At 44.7% G+C, this 18,064-nt stretch overlaps 1 protein-coding gene across 1 annotated transcript in view; it reads left to right on the forward strand.

Annotated features, from left to right (window-relative positions):
• The window catches only part of LOC311039182 (uncharacterized protein), a 66,271-nt gene that overhangs the window by 11,223 nt on the left and 36,984 nt on the right, over positions 1 to 18,064 (forward strand). The window contains exons 4-16 of the mRNA XM_084048851.1: positions 1,698 to 1,767; positions 2,910 to 3,113; positions 5,546 to 5,885; positions 6,118 to 6,348; positions 6,733 to 6,844; positions 7,759 to 8,087; positions 8,325 to 8,564; positions 9,658 to 9,769; positions 13,181 to 13,509; positions 13,750 to 13,980; positions 14,900 to 15,179; positions 15,498 to 15,578; positions 16,558 to 16,641. Coding sequence (XP_083904977.1) covers positions 1,712 to 1,767; positions 2,910 to 3,113; positions 5,546 to 5,885; positions 6,118 to 6,348; positions 6,733 to 6,844; positions 7,759 to 8,087; positions 8,325 to 8,564; positions 9,658 to 9,769; positions 13,181 to 13,509; positions 13,750 to 13,980; positions 14,900 to 15,179; positions 15,498 to 15,578; positions 16,558 to 16,641 — 2,629 coding nt within the window. The 5' untranslated portion in view covers positions 1,698 to 1,711. The remainder of the gene's footprint in view (positions 1 to 1,697; positions 1,768 to 2,909; positions 3,114 to 5,545; positions 5,886 to 6,117; positions 6,349 to 6,732; positions 6,845 to 7,758; positions 8,088 to 8,324; positions 8,565 to 9,657; positions 9,770 to 13,180; positions 13,510 to 13,749; positions 13,981 to 14,899; positions 15,180 to 15,497; positions 15,579 to 16,557; positions 16,642 to 18,064) is intronic.

The raw sequence follows: 18,064 nt of genomic DNA on the forward strand, positions 1-18,064 counted from the left end.
AGTGCATTAAATGTCCCCATCCACTTTAATGGAAAAGTGAAAAAACTCAAATTCAAGTATTTTTTTTCTCTGAAACCGTAAGAGCTAGAGTTACAGGATTTGGAGGGGAGGTTTATAATTTAGTCCAAAATTATTTAAAAAAAGAATTACACCAGTCGGCCTCATGGTGGCGCTATAACAGACCACTTTACGTTTTGGCCTCTAACTTGTGAACCGTAGGTCCTAGAATAGAATTCCCCCCCCCCACCCCCCCCCTAGATTCCTTGGGTCATGACGCAACTCCCCATATAGGCCACGCCCATTTGCGTCGGGATCGATTTTCCGCCATTTAGAATTTTCTTCAAAACACACTTTTAGCTCCTCCTCCCACATATTCTGTCCAAATGTCACAAAAATCGGTACACATGATCTCTGGACCCATTCAATAAACATCTCCAAGCGGAATTTCGATAGCCATTACCGTTCGTCCATAAATGGCTTCCAAAGTTAGCGGGAGGGGCCCGTTTGACAAAAAATGCCATAAATCACGAACGAAACGTCCGGTCAATCCCGAATTTAAATCACATGTCAAGCGTGGTTTACTAAACAAACCCCCAAAAGCATTTAAACTTTGATCCTTAGGGGGCGCCACAAATGCGCGAAATGTAACCGTTTGATGCAAAACACATTATTTTGGGGGGATCAATCCTCTCAAAATGAAACGCAAGTGATCTCAGGAGTGACGTGACAATGTAATTGGCGCATCCTCCGACGGTGTTCCTCCCGGTGTATTCCTCGCGTCCCGGCTGCAGCGACCCGCGACTCGCGTCGGCGCAACCACACTCTGCAATTGTCCTGAATTGCGACGCGTCTTGTTCACACTTAAACCCTGTATTGAGTCTATTCTCACTTAAAAACAAACTTAAGTTTATTGGGCGCTTCACGCTTTCTTCTGTCAACATTAATCTCTTTGGCAAAAAATAGCCGATCTACAAGCTCACATACAACGATGCGTTGTGAGCTTGTAGATCGGTTATTTTTTGGCGAACGTTCCCTCCAGAAAAGGCACGCTGGGGTTCATGTGGTTAATGCTGTTCATAATGATGTCATTCTCTATTAGTTCACATTCCACGAACACAAACTGTTTTTTTTTTGATAAAAATGTTAACTTCCTGTTGATTTTACTATTTGAAGATCCGGATCCGGATCCACAAATCCAGTCCAGGTTTTCTTCTTAATAAAATTGGCAAAATCAACAGGAAATTAACATTTTTATTTAAAAAAAAACAGTACTGGGTTTGGTGATGTTCTATATTATCTGAATCAACTTTGTTTGTGTTTGTTTATGTGCTTAAAGAGTGACTTTGAGAGCTGTTTTACCGTGCAATGTAAGTCAATGAGGAGCATATTTTGAATTATCAATTTCTAATCAATGGAGCAATTATTTTTGATTTCTTGTCCACCTTTAGAGTTACTACACAACAACCCAAACCTCTGCCAAAGTGGTCTTGCCCTTTAACATGAAAGGAGACAAGCTTTTTGTTGTTGTGGTCATGTGATTTCTGGGTGTACTCTTCTTCGGTGGTGCTTGGATCATTCACAGCGCAGAGTGTGTGAAAGAGGTTCTTGGCCTACTGGGAGTGTGTTTGTGTTTGTAGCTGTGTTTACAAACTCTCACCTGAGAATGTGTTTCCTTTTATGGTCATGTCCTGTATCAGGTCCTGTGAGAGCTATGAAGACATCTAGAGCACTAGAGACGTCTTCTTACACTGAACCACAACAACACAGGTAAGACAACATATGTAATACATGCAGAACACCATTTATATTTATATTCAACCTGGGTTGTGTATTCTATATTACAACTGGCTGATGGGACCGAGGCCACATCACTATGACTCAGACATAACCATACACAAACCCGATAAGCCCTGGGTTGTTTTTAATGGATGTGTGTGTGTGTGTGTGTGTGTGCTCATAAGGTGGATGTACGGCGTGTTACCTCATCCCATGACCAATACATCCTGGTTGACACCAAACACCTGACAAAAGTTTTCAAAAACAGCAGATCTACAAGCTCACATAGTCGACATGTCAGGGTCATGATGCGTCTGACGTGTTGTGAGCTTTTTGTGATCTGTTATTTCTGTTCAGTTTGACAGTAGACATGATGCGTTGTGAGCTTGTAGATCTGTTATTGTTGTTCAGTTTGACAGTAGACATGAAGCGTTGTGAGCTTGTAGATCTGTTATTGTTGTTCAGTTTGACAGTAGACATGAGATGCGTTGTGAGCTTGTAGATCTGTTATTGTTGTTCAGTTTGACAGTAGACATGCGTTGTGAGCTTGTAGATCTGTTATTATTGTCCAGTTTGCTCTATTTGTACACTGAGTTACAGAAATATAAGACAATCATGATGAAATGTAAGGGTCCATATGGTTCCATTTGTACACTCTCAGTTACAGACCAGACAGACAGACAGACAGACAGACAGACAGAGAGAGAGACAGACAGACAGACAGACAGACAGACAGACAGGCAGACAGTTGTTAAGGTACAGGTATTGTGGTAACAGAGGGGCATTAGGACCTGTTGGATCAAGACTCTACCTGGTTGAAGTTATGTGAGATAAAAACACAGGAGTGTAGATCCAAGTACACACACACACACACACACACACACACACACACACACACACACACACACACACACACACACACACACACACACACACACACAATAAATGTCAGAGCGTTGACAACAACACAGAACATAACTTGACTCCATTTAGTGTTTTTACACGTTGGATTAAAACATAAACATTATGTTTTAAAGTCTGTCTGTCTGTCTGTCTGTCTGTCTGTCTGTCTGTCTGTCTGTCTGTCTGTCTGTCTGTCTGTCTGTCTGTCTGTCTGTCCGTCTGTCCTTCAGGGACCACTCCCACAAGGCCAAGCGGTCCATGATGTCAGAGGAGCGCTCGGGCAGCGTGTCGTCTCCCTGCAGAGACCTGCCTCCTCCTCCTCCTCCTCCTCCTCCTCCTCCTCCTCCTCCTCCTCCTCCGGCCAGGAAGAAATCCCCCTCCTCCCCTGAAGCCTGGTCCCAGAAGACCCCTGAGCCGCCCTCCCCTCCTCACAGGTCAGCATGTGTTCATTTTCTGACCTTAAATGTGTCTTTAGTTTCAGTCTTTTTGAATACAATTCCATGTGTTTTTAGTCACATTTTTGTCATCTGAAAAGTTTTGAGTTGATTTAGTCGACTAAAGTTTAAGTGGGCAGGCCTTGATGATGTCATAATGCTTCATTTATACTTAGCTGTTTGCCCAAAATAACAGGGTTGTTGGAATGTTTAGTCACAGTTTTTGTCATCTTAACTTAGCTGAGAAATGGTCCATTTGGTTCCATCTGTACACTCTTGAGTTACAGTCCCGTAAGGGTCCATCTGATACATAACCATGTAGCTGTGGACCCCCTGAAATTCCCAGAAAGGTCCTTGGGGGGTCCCTGGACCCCAAAATGAGAAGCTCTTCTTTAGTGTGTATGCTGGTTGATAAAGCCTGTGTAAACATTGTGACACTACACTATGAAACAACGGTAAACAATGTTACATCACAGGCTCTGCTTTAGTGTGTATGCTGGTTGATAAAGCCTGTGTAAACATTATGACACTACACTATGAAACAACATTAAACAATGTTACATCACAGGCTCTGCTTTAGTCTGTATGCTGGTTGATAAAGCCTGTGTAAACATTGTGACACTACACTATGAAACAACAGTAAACAATGTTACATCACAGGCTCTGCTTTAGTCTGTATGCTGGTTGATAAAGCCTGTAAACATTGTGACACTACACTATGAAACAACAGTAAACAATGTTACATCACAGGCTCTGCTTTAGTCTGTATGCTGGTTGATAAAGCCTGTGTAAACATTGTGACACTACACTATGAAACAACAGTAAACAATGTTACATCACAGGCTCTGCTTTAGTCTGTATGCTGGTTGATAAAGCCTGTAAACATTATGACACTACACTATGAAGCAACGCTAAACAATGTTACATCACAGGCTCTGCTTTAGTCTGTATGCTGGTTGATAAAGCCTGTGTAAACATTGTGACACTACACTATGAAACAACAGTAAACAATGTTACATCACAGGCTCTGCTTTAGTCTGTATGCTGGTTGATAAAGCCTGTAAACATTGTGACACTACACTATGAAACAACAGTAAACAATGTTACATCACAGGCTCTTCTTTAGTCTGTATGCTGGTTGATAAAGCCTGTAAACATTATGACACTACACTGTGAAACAACAGTAAACAATGTTACATCACAGGCTCTGCTTTAGTCTGTATGCTGGTTGATAAAGCCTGTGTAAACATTATGACACTACACTATGAAACAACGGTAAACAATGTTACATCACAGGCTCTTCTTTAGTCTGTATACTGGTTGATAAAGCCTGTGTAAACATTATGACACTACACTATGAAACAACAGTAAACAATGCTACATCACAGGCTCTTCTTTAGTCTGTATGCTGGTTGATAAAGCCTGTGTAAACATTGTGACACTACACTATGAAACAACAGTAAACAATGTTACATCACAGGCTCTGCTTTAGTCTGTATGCTGGTTGATAAAGCCTGTGTAAACATTGTGACACTACACTATGAAACAACAGTAAACAATGTTACATCACAGGCTCTTCTTTAGTCTGTATGCTGGTTGATAAAGCCTGTGTAAACATTGTGACACTACACTATGAAACAACAGTAAACAATGTTACATCACAGGCTCTGCTTTAGTCTGTATGCTGGTTGATAAAGCCTGTAAACATTATGACACTACACTATGAAACAACAGTAAACAATGCTTACATCACAGGCTCTGCTTTAGTCTGTATGCTGGTTGATAAAGCCTGTGTAAACATTGTGACACTACACTATGAAACAACGCTAAACAATGTTACATCACAGGCTCTTCTTTAGTCTGTACGCTGGTTGATAAGGGTGCAGTACGTTAGTCCGACAGCGCATTCCTCCGACAGCGCAGCGCTCCGACGTTTCCAATACTAAACCCGAACCAAACCCGCACCCTAACCCTAACCGCACGCAGATGCCACATAGTCGGAGAAAAGGTCTGTCGGATTAACGCATGCCTCCCGGTTGATAAAGCCTGTGTAAACATAGTGACACTACACTATGAAACAACGGTAAACAATGCTTACATCACAGCCGCTGCCATAAGAGCCATGTTTTCACTCTGCTGTAGTTTGGAAACTGAACCGGAAAAGAACCCAGACATAATCAGCCTGGGTTTCATGCTCCTTTACCCCATTTAGAAAAAGAGATCTGCTATTTATTTTTTTATCGTGAAAATATGTGCAATTCTTTGAATACATATATATATATATTTTTAGTGAACATGTGTAACTCAAGTCTTTGCTTCTGGTGGGTCCCCTGGAACAAAATATTTTTGAGATGGGGGTCCTTGACATGAATGAAAGTTTGAGAACCACTGATTATAGCAACATATCTCTGATGTCCCCCCCCCCCCTGCAGGTCTCCCAGTCCCCCTCAATGCCAGCGAACACCCACCTCCCCCCGCCACCGCTCTCTTCCTCCCACTCCCTCTCCCCGGCCCACCACCACCACCGTGGCGCCGGCGGCCAAGGTGGGGGCGTCGCCGGCTCCTCACCGCCCTCGAGTGGCTCCTCCTCCAGGCGCTCCCGATCGCCCCTCCCCTCCTCCTCCCACGACACCTCGTCGCCCCACCGGGGGGGCCGCTCCGACAGGTCCAGCCCGGCCGCCCGGCGCCACTAGCAGGGCCACGAGAGGAGCCTCGAAGAGAGGGAGAGGAGCCTGCCGTCCGTCCAGCAGCGCCGGCATGAGCACAGGGATGGTAATGTTCGCTTTCTTCCATGTCTAACATATTATTTACACTGTGGCTCTTTGAGGGGGGGGGGTTACATGTAGAACAACCTGTGGGGCTATGGGTAGGTTTTTTGGACTTGATTGACATCCATCCATTCCATTTTACAGGGTCCGTGCATCATTCCAAAGTTGCGTTAGAGCGCCTCATGTGGGAAACAAATAAAAATGGCGGTAACATCATGTGTCTCCTCTTCCATCAGGCTCCAGCAGAAACTCCCGGGGCTTCCAGCGGGAGAGCAGCCATGACAGTTAGGAGTCGCGGGGCAACGGCGCGGGCGTGTGCGAGAGGAGCGCAGAGTGCACAGCGGAGGACCACGGCTACGAGAGGAGCTCCATGCAGGGCAGCAACCGCTACCGATACGAGGGAGACCGCAGAGACTTCTCCTACGACAGGAGAGGAGGCCATGATCGCAGGGACAACAGAGACAGAGGTAGGGGGTGTGGTAGCAGGGACAACAGAGACAGAGGTAGTCAAAGAGTTAATGCACAGAGCTGAGATCCTTGACTTGTTGAATTGCTGTCAGCGTGCACAAGAAATGATGTTCATCACAGTTTTACTACCTAGTAGTATGCAGGATTAACTGCACACACGCACACGCGCACACGCGCACACACACACACACACACACACACACACACACACACACACACACACGCACACGCACACGCACACGCACGCACACACACGCACACACACGAGTACATGATCTCCTGATGGGAATGAAATGGCGTACAATGTGCTGAGCAGCAGACAAATTGGAAAGGATTTGTGATTGGTTGTTCTTAACCCAATGCCTGTTTGTGTTTTCTTTCAGCGTCTTCTCCCAGCATGCACCAGGGCAGCAGGGAGGAGTTCGTCCGCGAGAGGAGAGACGACCTCAGGAACGTACGGCCGGCGCAAGACGCCCACGAGGAGCTTAACACCAGGCACGTATCAGTAGGGCTGTCACCATTATTCAATTCAATTCAATTTTGTTAAAGTATCAAATCACAACAAGTTGTCTCAAGACACTTTACATGTAGAGAAGAGACCCGACAATCCCACCCTGAACAAGCAATTTTGACATGCTACGTCATGATTCCTTCATTTAGACACTTCAGCTCAGGAATAACCAATACCGTTTATCACCCATTACCATATATTGCATATATAACCATTAAAGCAATGTTAACCATTTACTGCAATGATATTGCATTCACATTTGGTTGTGATATTGTGATAGTACTCATTACTATAGAGTGTTTGTTCAGTAGAAGGAGTCTCCCATGTCACTCCAGCTCTTTATTAAACAGAAAATGTTTTTTCAGTGCTCTCTCCTGATTGGCTTAAATTTTGTCACCTACCTGAAAATGTACTATATTCTGTTTACTAAAGAGCTTGACAGACCCCTGTGGACACCTGTGACCATAGAAATGCTCTGTAAAATGTTTAAGTTTAAGATTTTTTTTTTAACAAGCTCCTGTGTCTTTGAATTGAAAGTTCTGCACAGCGTGTCAACAACAAATAAAAACACTTATTTTACCACAACGTTTACTACAGACTGTAGGAACATGTCTGTACCATAACCCTTTTAGACCGGGAACGCACCTGTGTCATTTTAAGATATATTTGGCTATTCAAAAATAGCAGATATACAAGCTCATAGCAGCTTGTCGATCTGCTATTTTTTTTTTTTCTTGAAAATGTGTGCAAATCTTTGAAAATATATATATTTTTAAAGCAAACATTTGTAACTCATGTCTTTGCTTCTGGGGGGTCCGCGGCCAAATACATATCATTTTGGGGGTCCTTGACAACCACTGATTATAGCAACATATCTCTGATGTGCCCCCCCCTGCAGGTCTCCCAGTCCCCCTCAACGCCAGCGAACACCCACCTCCCCCCGCCACCACTCTCCTTCCTCCCACTCGGGTTCCTCCACCCAGAGGCACTCTTCGCCGCCCCCACACCACCACCACTCCCTCTCCCCGGCCCACCACCACCTCCACCACCGCTCCCGGTCGCCCCTCCCCTCCTCCTCCCACGACACCTCGTCGCCCCACCGGGGGGGCCGCTCCGACAGGTCCAGCCCGGCCGCCCGGCGCCACTAGCAGGGCCACGAGAGGAGCCTCGACGAGAGGGAGAGGAGCCTGCCGTCCATCCAGCAGCGCCGGCATGAGCACAGGGATGGTAATGTTCTCTTTCTTCCATGTCTAACATATTGTTTACACTGTGGCTCTTTGAGGGGGGGGGGGGGGGGTACATGTAGAACAACCTGTGGGCCTATGGGTAGGTTTTTTGGACTCGATTGACATCCGTCCATTCCATTTTACAGGGTCCGTGGATCATTCCAAAGTTGCGTTAGAGCGCCTCATGTGGGAAACAAATAAAAATGGCGGTAACATCATGTGTCTCCTCTTCCATCAGGCTCCAGCAGAAACTCCCGGGGCTTCCAGCGGGAGAGCAGCCATGACAGTTAGGAGTCGCGGGGCAACGGCGCGGGCGTGTGCGAGAGGAGCGCAGAGTGCACAGCGGAGGACCACGGCTACGAGAGGAGCTCCATGCAGGGCAGCAACCGCTACCGATACGAGGGAGACCGCAGAGACTTCTCCTACAACAGGAGAGGAGGCCATGATCGCAGGGACAACAGAGACAGAGGTAGGGGGTGTGGCAGCAGGGACAACAGAGACAGAGGTAGGGGGTGTGGCAGCAGGGACAACAGAGACAGAGGTAGGGGGTGTGGCAGCAGGGACAACAGAGACAGAGGTAGGGGGTGTGGCAGCAGGGACAACAGAGACAGAGGTAGGGGGTGTGGCTGCAGGGACAACAGAGACAGAGGTAGGGGGTGTGGCAGCAGGGACAACAGAGACAGAGGTAGGGGGTGTGGTAGCAGGGACAACAGAGACAGAGGTAGGGGGTGTGGCAGCAGGGACAACAGAGACAGAGGTAGGGGGTGTGGCAGCAGGGACAACAAAGAATAGAATATTTATCATAGAATATTAATATCATAATCATACAATATCATTATTCACCACAATCCACCTGCTGATCACTTTAAAAGACGTTGGGGGTCTTTTAAAGTCAGAAAAAAAACGCAATAATCCATTCCATAGTGGGCAGTTGAATGTGGGTTGTTTTCGCCAAAAAGTACAGAAAGCTGAGAAAAGGACATTTTCCCAGTAGCAGTTTTTTTCCCCCGATGATTTGCTTCTTCATTCCTTCACTGGGAGTCAAATGGTGACTCATAGATTAGCAAACAGCGCCATCTAGCGTAAAACCACTGAAAACACAAAATCTCATCATTCTTGTCATTGGCAGTCTGCTCCTTAGCAATATATGACGAGAAATCTCTTCATTGGCAGTCAAAGAGTTAATGCACAGAGCTGAGATCCTTGACTTGTTGAACTGCTGTCAGCGTGCACAAGAAATGATGTTCATCACAGTTTTACTACCTAGTAGTATGCAGGATTAACTGCACTCACGCACATGCACACACACGCACGCACGCACGCACGCACGCACGCACACACACACACACACACACACACACACACACACACACACACACACACACACACACACACACACACACACACACACACACACACACACACACACACACACACACACGCACACACACACGAATACATGATCTCCTGATGGAAATGAAATGGCGTACAATGTGCTGAGCAGCAGACAAATTGGAAAGGATTTGTGATTGGTTGTTCTTAACCCAATGCCTGTTTGTGTTTTCTTTCAGCGTCTTCTCCCAGCATGCACCAGGGCAGAAGGGAGGAGTCAGTCCGCGAGAGGAGAGACGACCCCAGGGACGTGCGGCCGGCGCGAGACGCCCACTAGGAGCTTAAGACCAGGCACGTATCAGTAGGGCTGTCACCATTATGACATGCTACGTCATGATTCATTCATTTAGACACTTCAGCTCAGGAATAACCAATACCATTTATCACCCATTACCATATATTGCATATATAACCATTACAGCAATATTAACCATTTACTGCAATGATATTGCATTCACATTTGGCGGTGTGACTCTGCTCATGTGATATTACAGATTACCTGCTCAAGCAGGACTACAGATCCCTCCCTACAAACCCCCAGAGCAGAGCATGAAATACAGATATAACATGAACATAACATTGAACTTTCAATACATAATTAAACCACCACATATCATAGCACAATCCATAGAACCACAGTACAATCCACAAATCATCCTTTTAACAATAACAAATGCCTCAGGGAGGAATTTTGACACTGACAGCTAGGTACGTAGACTGAACAGTTGAACAGAACAGAGGCTGCTTAAATGAACCGCCAGAGAGGCACTGTGGGTGTTCATTTTATAGCATATCGTACTCCTGCTTTGTGCAGTTTAAGCTATGGTTGCTAATCCCATGAAAAAGCGGGTCAAAAGAGGAAGGTGTTTTAAGCTAATTACTCGAACCAGGTGTCTTTTAGATGTTTATTTACTAATCACACATAATACAAACATAAATCTAATACATAAGTTACATGGTCAGTTACAGACAGACCGGTTAGGTTATTAAACCTGGAAGAGAACAAACACATAACACAACAATATTAAATGACTTGAATCCTCATCCCATTATGAACACATCAGAATTATAATCGTTACAGCGTTAATTCTCACTTACTTTAGCCCATTCCTCTCTCGCCATGATGTTAGTAAGTGGCGCCAGATCCCATACTCTGGCCCAGCTCAATCGAATCTGAGTCTCTGTTCTGAGACAGCCTAATTTAACAACTTTTCACACTGACCCGCCTCCAGGCCAGTTTACCCACAAGGCTTTGCGCTTGGTACTGTTTCTTGTTACACAAGGGCTGGCTAGCCCTGGCCTTATGCCCAGTCCACCATTTTACCCTGTCTCACACTATTGTCTCTTATCTCATCTACCCCGCTGGAATGTAGAATCCTTTGAAGCTGCTAGCTCAGCAGGACATCTGTTCTGGGCTGTTGATGTAGGTGCTGACACTCTACTGCTGCTATTTTGTCCCACTAGGCCCAACTTTAATAGTACATTTATAACTCCAGCAGGACAATCAATAAAGCACATTATTGTAGCACCAATTATAATCCACAGTTATCTTTCATAATCATGGATAATTCCACAGTGGGAATGAGGGCGTGAGGGAGTTTGAGTCTGGCGTGAGGTTGAACGTACTGACTTGTGGGAGTATGAATGAATTAGCTTGTTAGCAAATGAACGGGGAGCGGGGGGGCATCGCTGTAGCTCAATACTCCGTCACATACATATAGCCTTATCATCCAGCACTGGGCAGCGGCCAGTAAAGTAAAAATACCTCAACATTTTACTGAAGTACAGTACTTGAGTAAATGCACTTAGTTACTTTACACCACTCCATTACACACAGACACGTTGTAAGCTTGTAGATGGCAGAGGCAGATGGCAGATGGCAGAAGCAGCCAGAGGCAGCTCCACAAATCACGTTCAACTCAGATTAGGCTCAACAAAGGGAATGAACTCGTTCTCATGCTATTCATCAAAAATGTGGAATGCCCTACCAAAAGGAGTAAAGGAGTGTAAAACCCTACTCACTTTCAAAACTGCCCTAAAGATACACCTTCAGGAGGCTGCAATTCTAAAATGGCCCCTGTCCAAGTCCTAACCTACCCCATGTCTTAACCTACCCCCCTACCCCCCCTTTCTCTTTCTTCTCTCGTACATATTTTTCACTCTTCATACCAGTAACCTGTAAGCTGATTGTATGACATTCTTTATAGTAGTGTGTATATCTGTCTGTCTCTTATATGTCATCATAATTTGTGTGCATGGGGATCTCATCTTAATGCAAGCTTAGTGCTTAATGAGTTTTCCAGTTTAGTAGACCTTGTATTGTGAATTTGTACTTCCATGTACTGTTGTTCTCATGTCTTACTAAATAAAGTACATCAATCAATCAATGGCCTATTTTCGGTTAGGGGGAGACCGGGGTCAAAGGTAACAGGGGGCAAACGTAACACACTCAATAATTCTAATCAGAAATAAGCTAGAGGGGTGAGACTTCTTGTGCACATGCTCAGTAGGGTCCTCTCTGCCTATGGAAGGATAGAATGATCATTTCATCTCAGTAGAAGTTTTCAACAAAAACAGATATTGAGGTGTAAACGTACATGTTTGAGTGTATGGTATTTTCCTTCTGCTGTCTAAAGATAACATGTCAGCTGATTTAAACTTGGATGAATTGTACCGCTATGTTATTGGTCACAAATTAATATCAGCAGCCTATGAAAACACAAAATTGAAAAATAAAATAATCAGAATAAAAATCTAAATAATTGTAATTACTAATTATGTATATAAAACATGTTAAATTATAAAAAATACATTATTTAGTGATGTGCTTTTATTTGAGAGAAAGTGTGTTAATATGACTTATTTTTACAGTGTTACAATTGCCCCCAACCACTGTTACAACTGCCCCCGTCACAGGGGCAGTTGTAACAGTGTGACTCATTGCATTCAAATTAATATTTTAGTCTTGTCCCGGGTCTCCTCCTATAAATTATTCTAAGACTAAAGAGTATTTGAGGCGGTCAAACTAGCATTATGTTCAATCTTCCAGAAAATCCTAATGATCTCTTATATTTCATAAAAGCAAAGGTTAAAGCCTCAATCTGTAATTTCCTTCAACCGGTTGGCTGTATGGTTATACCAAAACATCATAATTGTACATATTATAATAATAATAATAATACATTTTATTTGTAACGCACTTTATATTTGAAACAAATCTCAAAGTGCTACAGGTTAAAAACAAAAAAGAAAGAATAAAAACAACAATAAAATAAAACAGTCTAATGAATAAACTTCAAATCAAGTCAGCAAAACACAGTAGAAAATGTATTATGAAACACAGCACTAGTGTGTGGGTGCTGCTTTCACACTATTTCACAAATAGCATTTTTTTAGGACTTGGCCTAACAACATTATCCAGTGATATTTTATTTTAGCTTTAATCCATGAACGGTGTTTTGAGGTGTGCAGAATTTAAATCTAGGGTAAGTGATTTACTTTGGTTAAAATAAGTTTTATATAGCTCTATTGTGATAGTACTCATTGCTATAGAGTGTTTGTTCAGTAAAAGGAGTCTCCATGTCTCTCCAGCTCTTTATTAAACAGAAAATGCATTTTCAGTACTCTCTCCTGATTGCCTTAAATTTTGTCACCTACCTGCAAATGTATATTCTGTTATCTCTGATGTGCCCCCCCCTGCAGGTCTCCCAGTCCCCCTCAACGCCAGCGAACACCCACCTCCCCCCGCCACCACTCTCCTTCCTCCCACTCGGGTTCCTCCACCCAGAGGCACTCTTCGCCGCCCCCACACCACCACCACTCCCTCTCCCCGGCCCACCACCACCTCCACCACCGCTCCCGGTCGCCCCTCCCCTCCTCCTCCCACGACACCTCGTCGCCCCACCGGGGGGGCCGCTCCGACAGGTCCAGCCCGGCCGCCCGGCGCGACTAGCAGGGCCACGAGAGGAGCCTCGACGAGAGGGAGAGGAGCCTGCCGTCCGTCCAGCAGCGCTGGCATGAGCACAGGGATGGTAATGTTCTCTTTCTTCCATGTCTAACATATTATTTACACTGTGGCTCTTTGAGGGGGGGGGGGGGGGGGGTTACATGTAGAACAACCTGTGGGCCTATGGGTAGGTTTTTTGGACTCGATTGACATCCGTCCATTCCATTTTACAGGGTCTGTGGATCATTCCAAAGTTGCGTTAGAGCGCCTCATGTGGAAAACAAATAAAAATGGCGGTAACATCATGTGTCTCCTCTTCCATCAGGCTCCAGCAGAAACTCCCGGGGCTTCCAGCGGGAGAGCAGCCATGACAGTTAGGAGTCGCGGGGCAACGGCGCGGGCGTGTGCGAGAGGAGGGCAGAGCGCACAGCGGCGGACCACGGCTCTAAGAGGAGCTCCATGCAGGGCAGCAACCGCTACCGATACGAGGGAGACCGCAGAGACTTCTCCTACAACAGGAGAGGAGGCCATGATCGCAGGGACAACAGAGACAGAGGTAGGGGGTGTGGCAGCAGGGACAACAGAGACAGAGGTAGGGGGTGTGGCAGCAGGGACAACAGAGACAGAGGTAGGGGGTGTGGCAGCAGGGACAACAGAGACGGAGGTGGGGGGTGTGGTAGCAGGGACAACAGAGACAGAGGTAGGGGGTGTGGCAGCAGGGACAACAGAGACAGAGGTAGGGGGTGTGGCAGCAGGGACAACAGAGACATAGGTAGGGGGTGTGGTAGCAGGGACAACAGAGACAGAGGTAGGGGGTGTGGCAGCAGGGACAACAGAGACAGAGGTAGGGGGTGTGGCAGCAGGGACAACAAAGAATAGAATATTTATCATAGAATATTAATATCATAATCATAGAATATCATTATTCACCACAATCCACCTGCTGATCACTTTAAAAGACCTTGGGGGTCTTTTAAAGTAAAAAAAAAACCCGCAATAATCCATTCCATAGTGGGCAGTTGAATGTGGGTTGTTTTCGCCAAAAAGTACAGAAAGCTGAGAAAAGGACATTTTCCCAGTAGCAGTTTTTTTCCCCCGATGATTTGCTTCTTCATTCCTTCACTGGGAGTCAAATGGTGACTCATAGATTAGCGAACAGCGCCATCTAGCGTAAAACCACTGAAAACACAGACATAGACATAGACACAGACATTGACATTCACTGTAAGAATAAACAAATTAAAGACCAGAGTTCAGTGTTTAAATACATTGTAGACATTCACTGTAAGAACTAAGACATTAGTTCGCACAAATAGCAATGTAATTGCTATTTTGTACATTCACGTACAAAATATATATTCATGTACATTCATGTATATTCACTAATGTATAAAGCATGGTTAAGCTTGTGTTTCTTCACAACCAACACATGAAGAGAATGAAGCTGAGATGTTATCATCCTCTGTTTGTACCAGGACTCAACTATTGAGCCACTTGAGAAACACATCTTGAAAACTCTGGATAAGCTGGGAGACTTGGAGTTCGAGATGTTCAAGTTACTTTTGCGGCACCCTGATATCCTTGAAGGCCTGGCTCCAATCCCAAAGAGAACCCTGATGAAGGAGGACAAGAGGACCATCGCTCATCTGATGGTGAGGCACTACTCCAGTGATGCAGCTCAGAGGATCGTGGTGAATGTTCTGAAGAACATCGACAGGAATGATCTAGTGGACAGGTTTCCAGACATATCCCAAGGTAGGTTTACAAGATAAACCTACTGAAACACTCCTATGTTGTAATTGGATACGAACAGCAGGTGCAATTCATTAATACCCATCCATCATCCACCCACACTCTCTCACACACACACACACACACACACACACACACACACACACACACACACACACACACACACACACACGGTTGTCTTTCCTGCTGCAGATTAACTGTCTATAGACAACAGTCAATTACATTACTAAAACACAAACATAATCAATGTAATGTAATGTAATTACTGACAGGTAATAGCAGGTTTCTTATACAAGTCTGTTGTCTTTTCTGACACAATAGTTGTAACATCAGAGCAGCATGAAGCTACAGACGCTGACCCACCAACAACTTCTACAACCAGGGGAGTCTCTACAACTGAAGGTAAATAGATGTGTTCAATAAACTGATTCAACTGTCTGGTCTGTTTACACTGTTTACCTGTCGTCTGTAGAAACACACAGCCAGTGTTGGGCAATAACATGTAACTTAGTAATATATTACCCTTCATATTATTACTTTACCACGTAACGTAATGTTGGAGTCGATCATCTGGCCCACAGACGCAACCATTTTTCCTAATCTCTCAAGAACAGATTCAGAGCTGTGCTATTGAATCTGTCGAGAGCCCCGTTCAGAACGTGTACGCATTAGCTTACAAGTCGGTGTGCCTTCAGTTCAGGAAGCAGGCTGCGCTTTACCCAATCAAATGCATTGGGCGGGATTTACTGTCTGTGCGCTCCCTTCCCAATCAATCCCACTGAATACAAGCCGAAATTCATTTAACAATAGCGTCCTTGAAGCAGAAAAAAACACGGAAAGATATTCACATTTTAACTTTCTCTTTCATCATAGAAACAAGTGGGCTTTTAACCAAAACCATCCATGTTCTCTGGGAGAAGTGGTGTTAGTGTTCCGTGTAGAGATATTGTTAGTGGGAATGAAAACATAGTCGCACCACCCGGAAGTGGAGTGCTGAAGGCAGACCAAAACCCCGGTTTCCTTGCACACGGGTGCTACGTCAAGCTCGTCCCAGAGCCAACTGAGGTAGTAACAAACAGCAGAGATCGCTGTTTTTCCTTTTCAGTTGTCTCTGGGTTCCCAAATTGATTTTTCCTAACAGTGAATTATTTACAAACATAAGTCAGTTTTATTTCATTCATGGTCCTTTTCAATCACTGGAAGGGAAATTGGGGGGAATTATAGTTTGTCTCAGACTTTTTACTCATTTGAGTGCCTGGTTATCTTTCCTGCTACTGTTAATTGCAAAAAACTCAAATAAAAATCAATCTAATGTCAGGATAAGTACTGGGAGGTAATAGCAGGTTCTTATACAAGTCTGTTGTCTTTTCTGACACAATAGTTGTAACATCAGACCAGCATGAAGCTACAGACACTGACCCACCAACTTCAACGTCAACAAGTACAAAAGTCTCTCCAGCTGAAGGTGAGATGACACTATGCATAGATGTATTCAATAAACCACTTGAACCCCAGCATCCATATCCTAAGGGGAACATTAGCCAAAAATAGCTGTGGCCCTCACATCTAGAGTTCATGTCACTACGTGACCCTCACATCTAGAGTTCAGGTCACTACGTGACCCTCACATCTAGGGTTCAGGTCACTACGTGGCCCTCACATCTAGAGTTCAGGTCACTACGTGACCCTCACATCTAGAGTTCAGGTCACTACGTGAGATGAGAAAACACCTTCTAGATTTCCCAGAGCGCAGCATGCAGGTTCTGGAGTCGAGCTCCGGCACAAATGAAGCCCTGAGCATCCAAACGTTATTATAGTTTGTCTCAGACTTTTTACTCATTTGAGTGCCTGGTTATCTTTCCTGCTACTGTAAATTGCTAAAAAAAATTGTGTGTGTGTGTGTGTGTGTGTGTGCGTGTGCGTGTGCGTGTGCGCGCACGTGTGTGTGTGTGTGTGTGTGTGTGTGTGTGTGTGTGTGTGTGTGTGTGTGTGAATATGTGTGTGAGAACATTGTAATGTAAAGCACTTTGAAGAAAAACGCTTTATAAATGCAGTCCATTTACCATTATTGCTTTTTAGAAGGATAAGTAATAAATAACATATTACTTATCTAATAGAGTAATATTGCTCAACACTGCACACAACATATCCCATCATCACCCAATGAAGCCGTCATTCTTTAGTTTGCTGACGTTAAACTTGCATGGATAATGGATTACTTTCTTGACTTCCACAACTGGCTTCTGCTGTCTGCTGTCTGCTGTCTGCTGTCTGCTGTCTGCTGATGGCCGATTCCGAGTCAGAATTTCACAATAGGCGGTAGTGAGGGAGCGCATCCGGTGAAAGCCGGAATTACACTCAATGTAAACAGGAAGTAGACAAGGGGGGTAAATGACGTACGGTCACAGACGGGATTAAAACACTTCTTTATTGACAAATATGGACTAATACATTACACAAATACTCCGGACACCTAGTTAACATTTGGGGCAAGCGGATAAGCACCTTATATTTTACCTTACATGTAGCGAGGTGGGGGGGGGGGGGGGGGGGAATCGGGCTTAGCCTAGGGCCCATTCTTAAGTTAACCTGGCCCTGCCAATGGGATCCCGCGGAATTCTTCTCCGGAGATTTTGAACCCGCCCCTCTAGACCAGATATCAGACGCACTAGGGCAGCCTAGGGCGACACTGGCAAATACTCTGAGGGACCTAATAATTCAGCTCTAAATGCAACTGATAGCCTAGGGGGGAAAAAAGTGGTGGAATCTGCATCATGTCTATACCTATGGTCTATTATGCATCGGCTACAAGCAATACATCGTTTGACATATTTTTTCTTTTTTATATATACGTGTTGACAAATGTTGGGCACATACTATTTTATTTG

The sequence above is a fragment of the Gymnoscopelus microlampas genome (genome assembly GCF_963454915.1).
Source record: "Gymnoscopelus microlampas genome assembly, chromosome: 22".
NCBI classification, from domain to species: domain Eukaryota; kingdom Metazoa; phylum Chordata; class Actinopteri; order Myctophiformes; family Myctophidae; genus Gymnoscopelus; species Gymnoscopelus microlampas.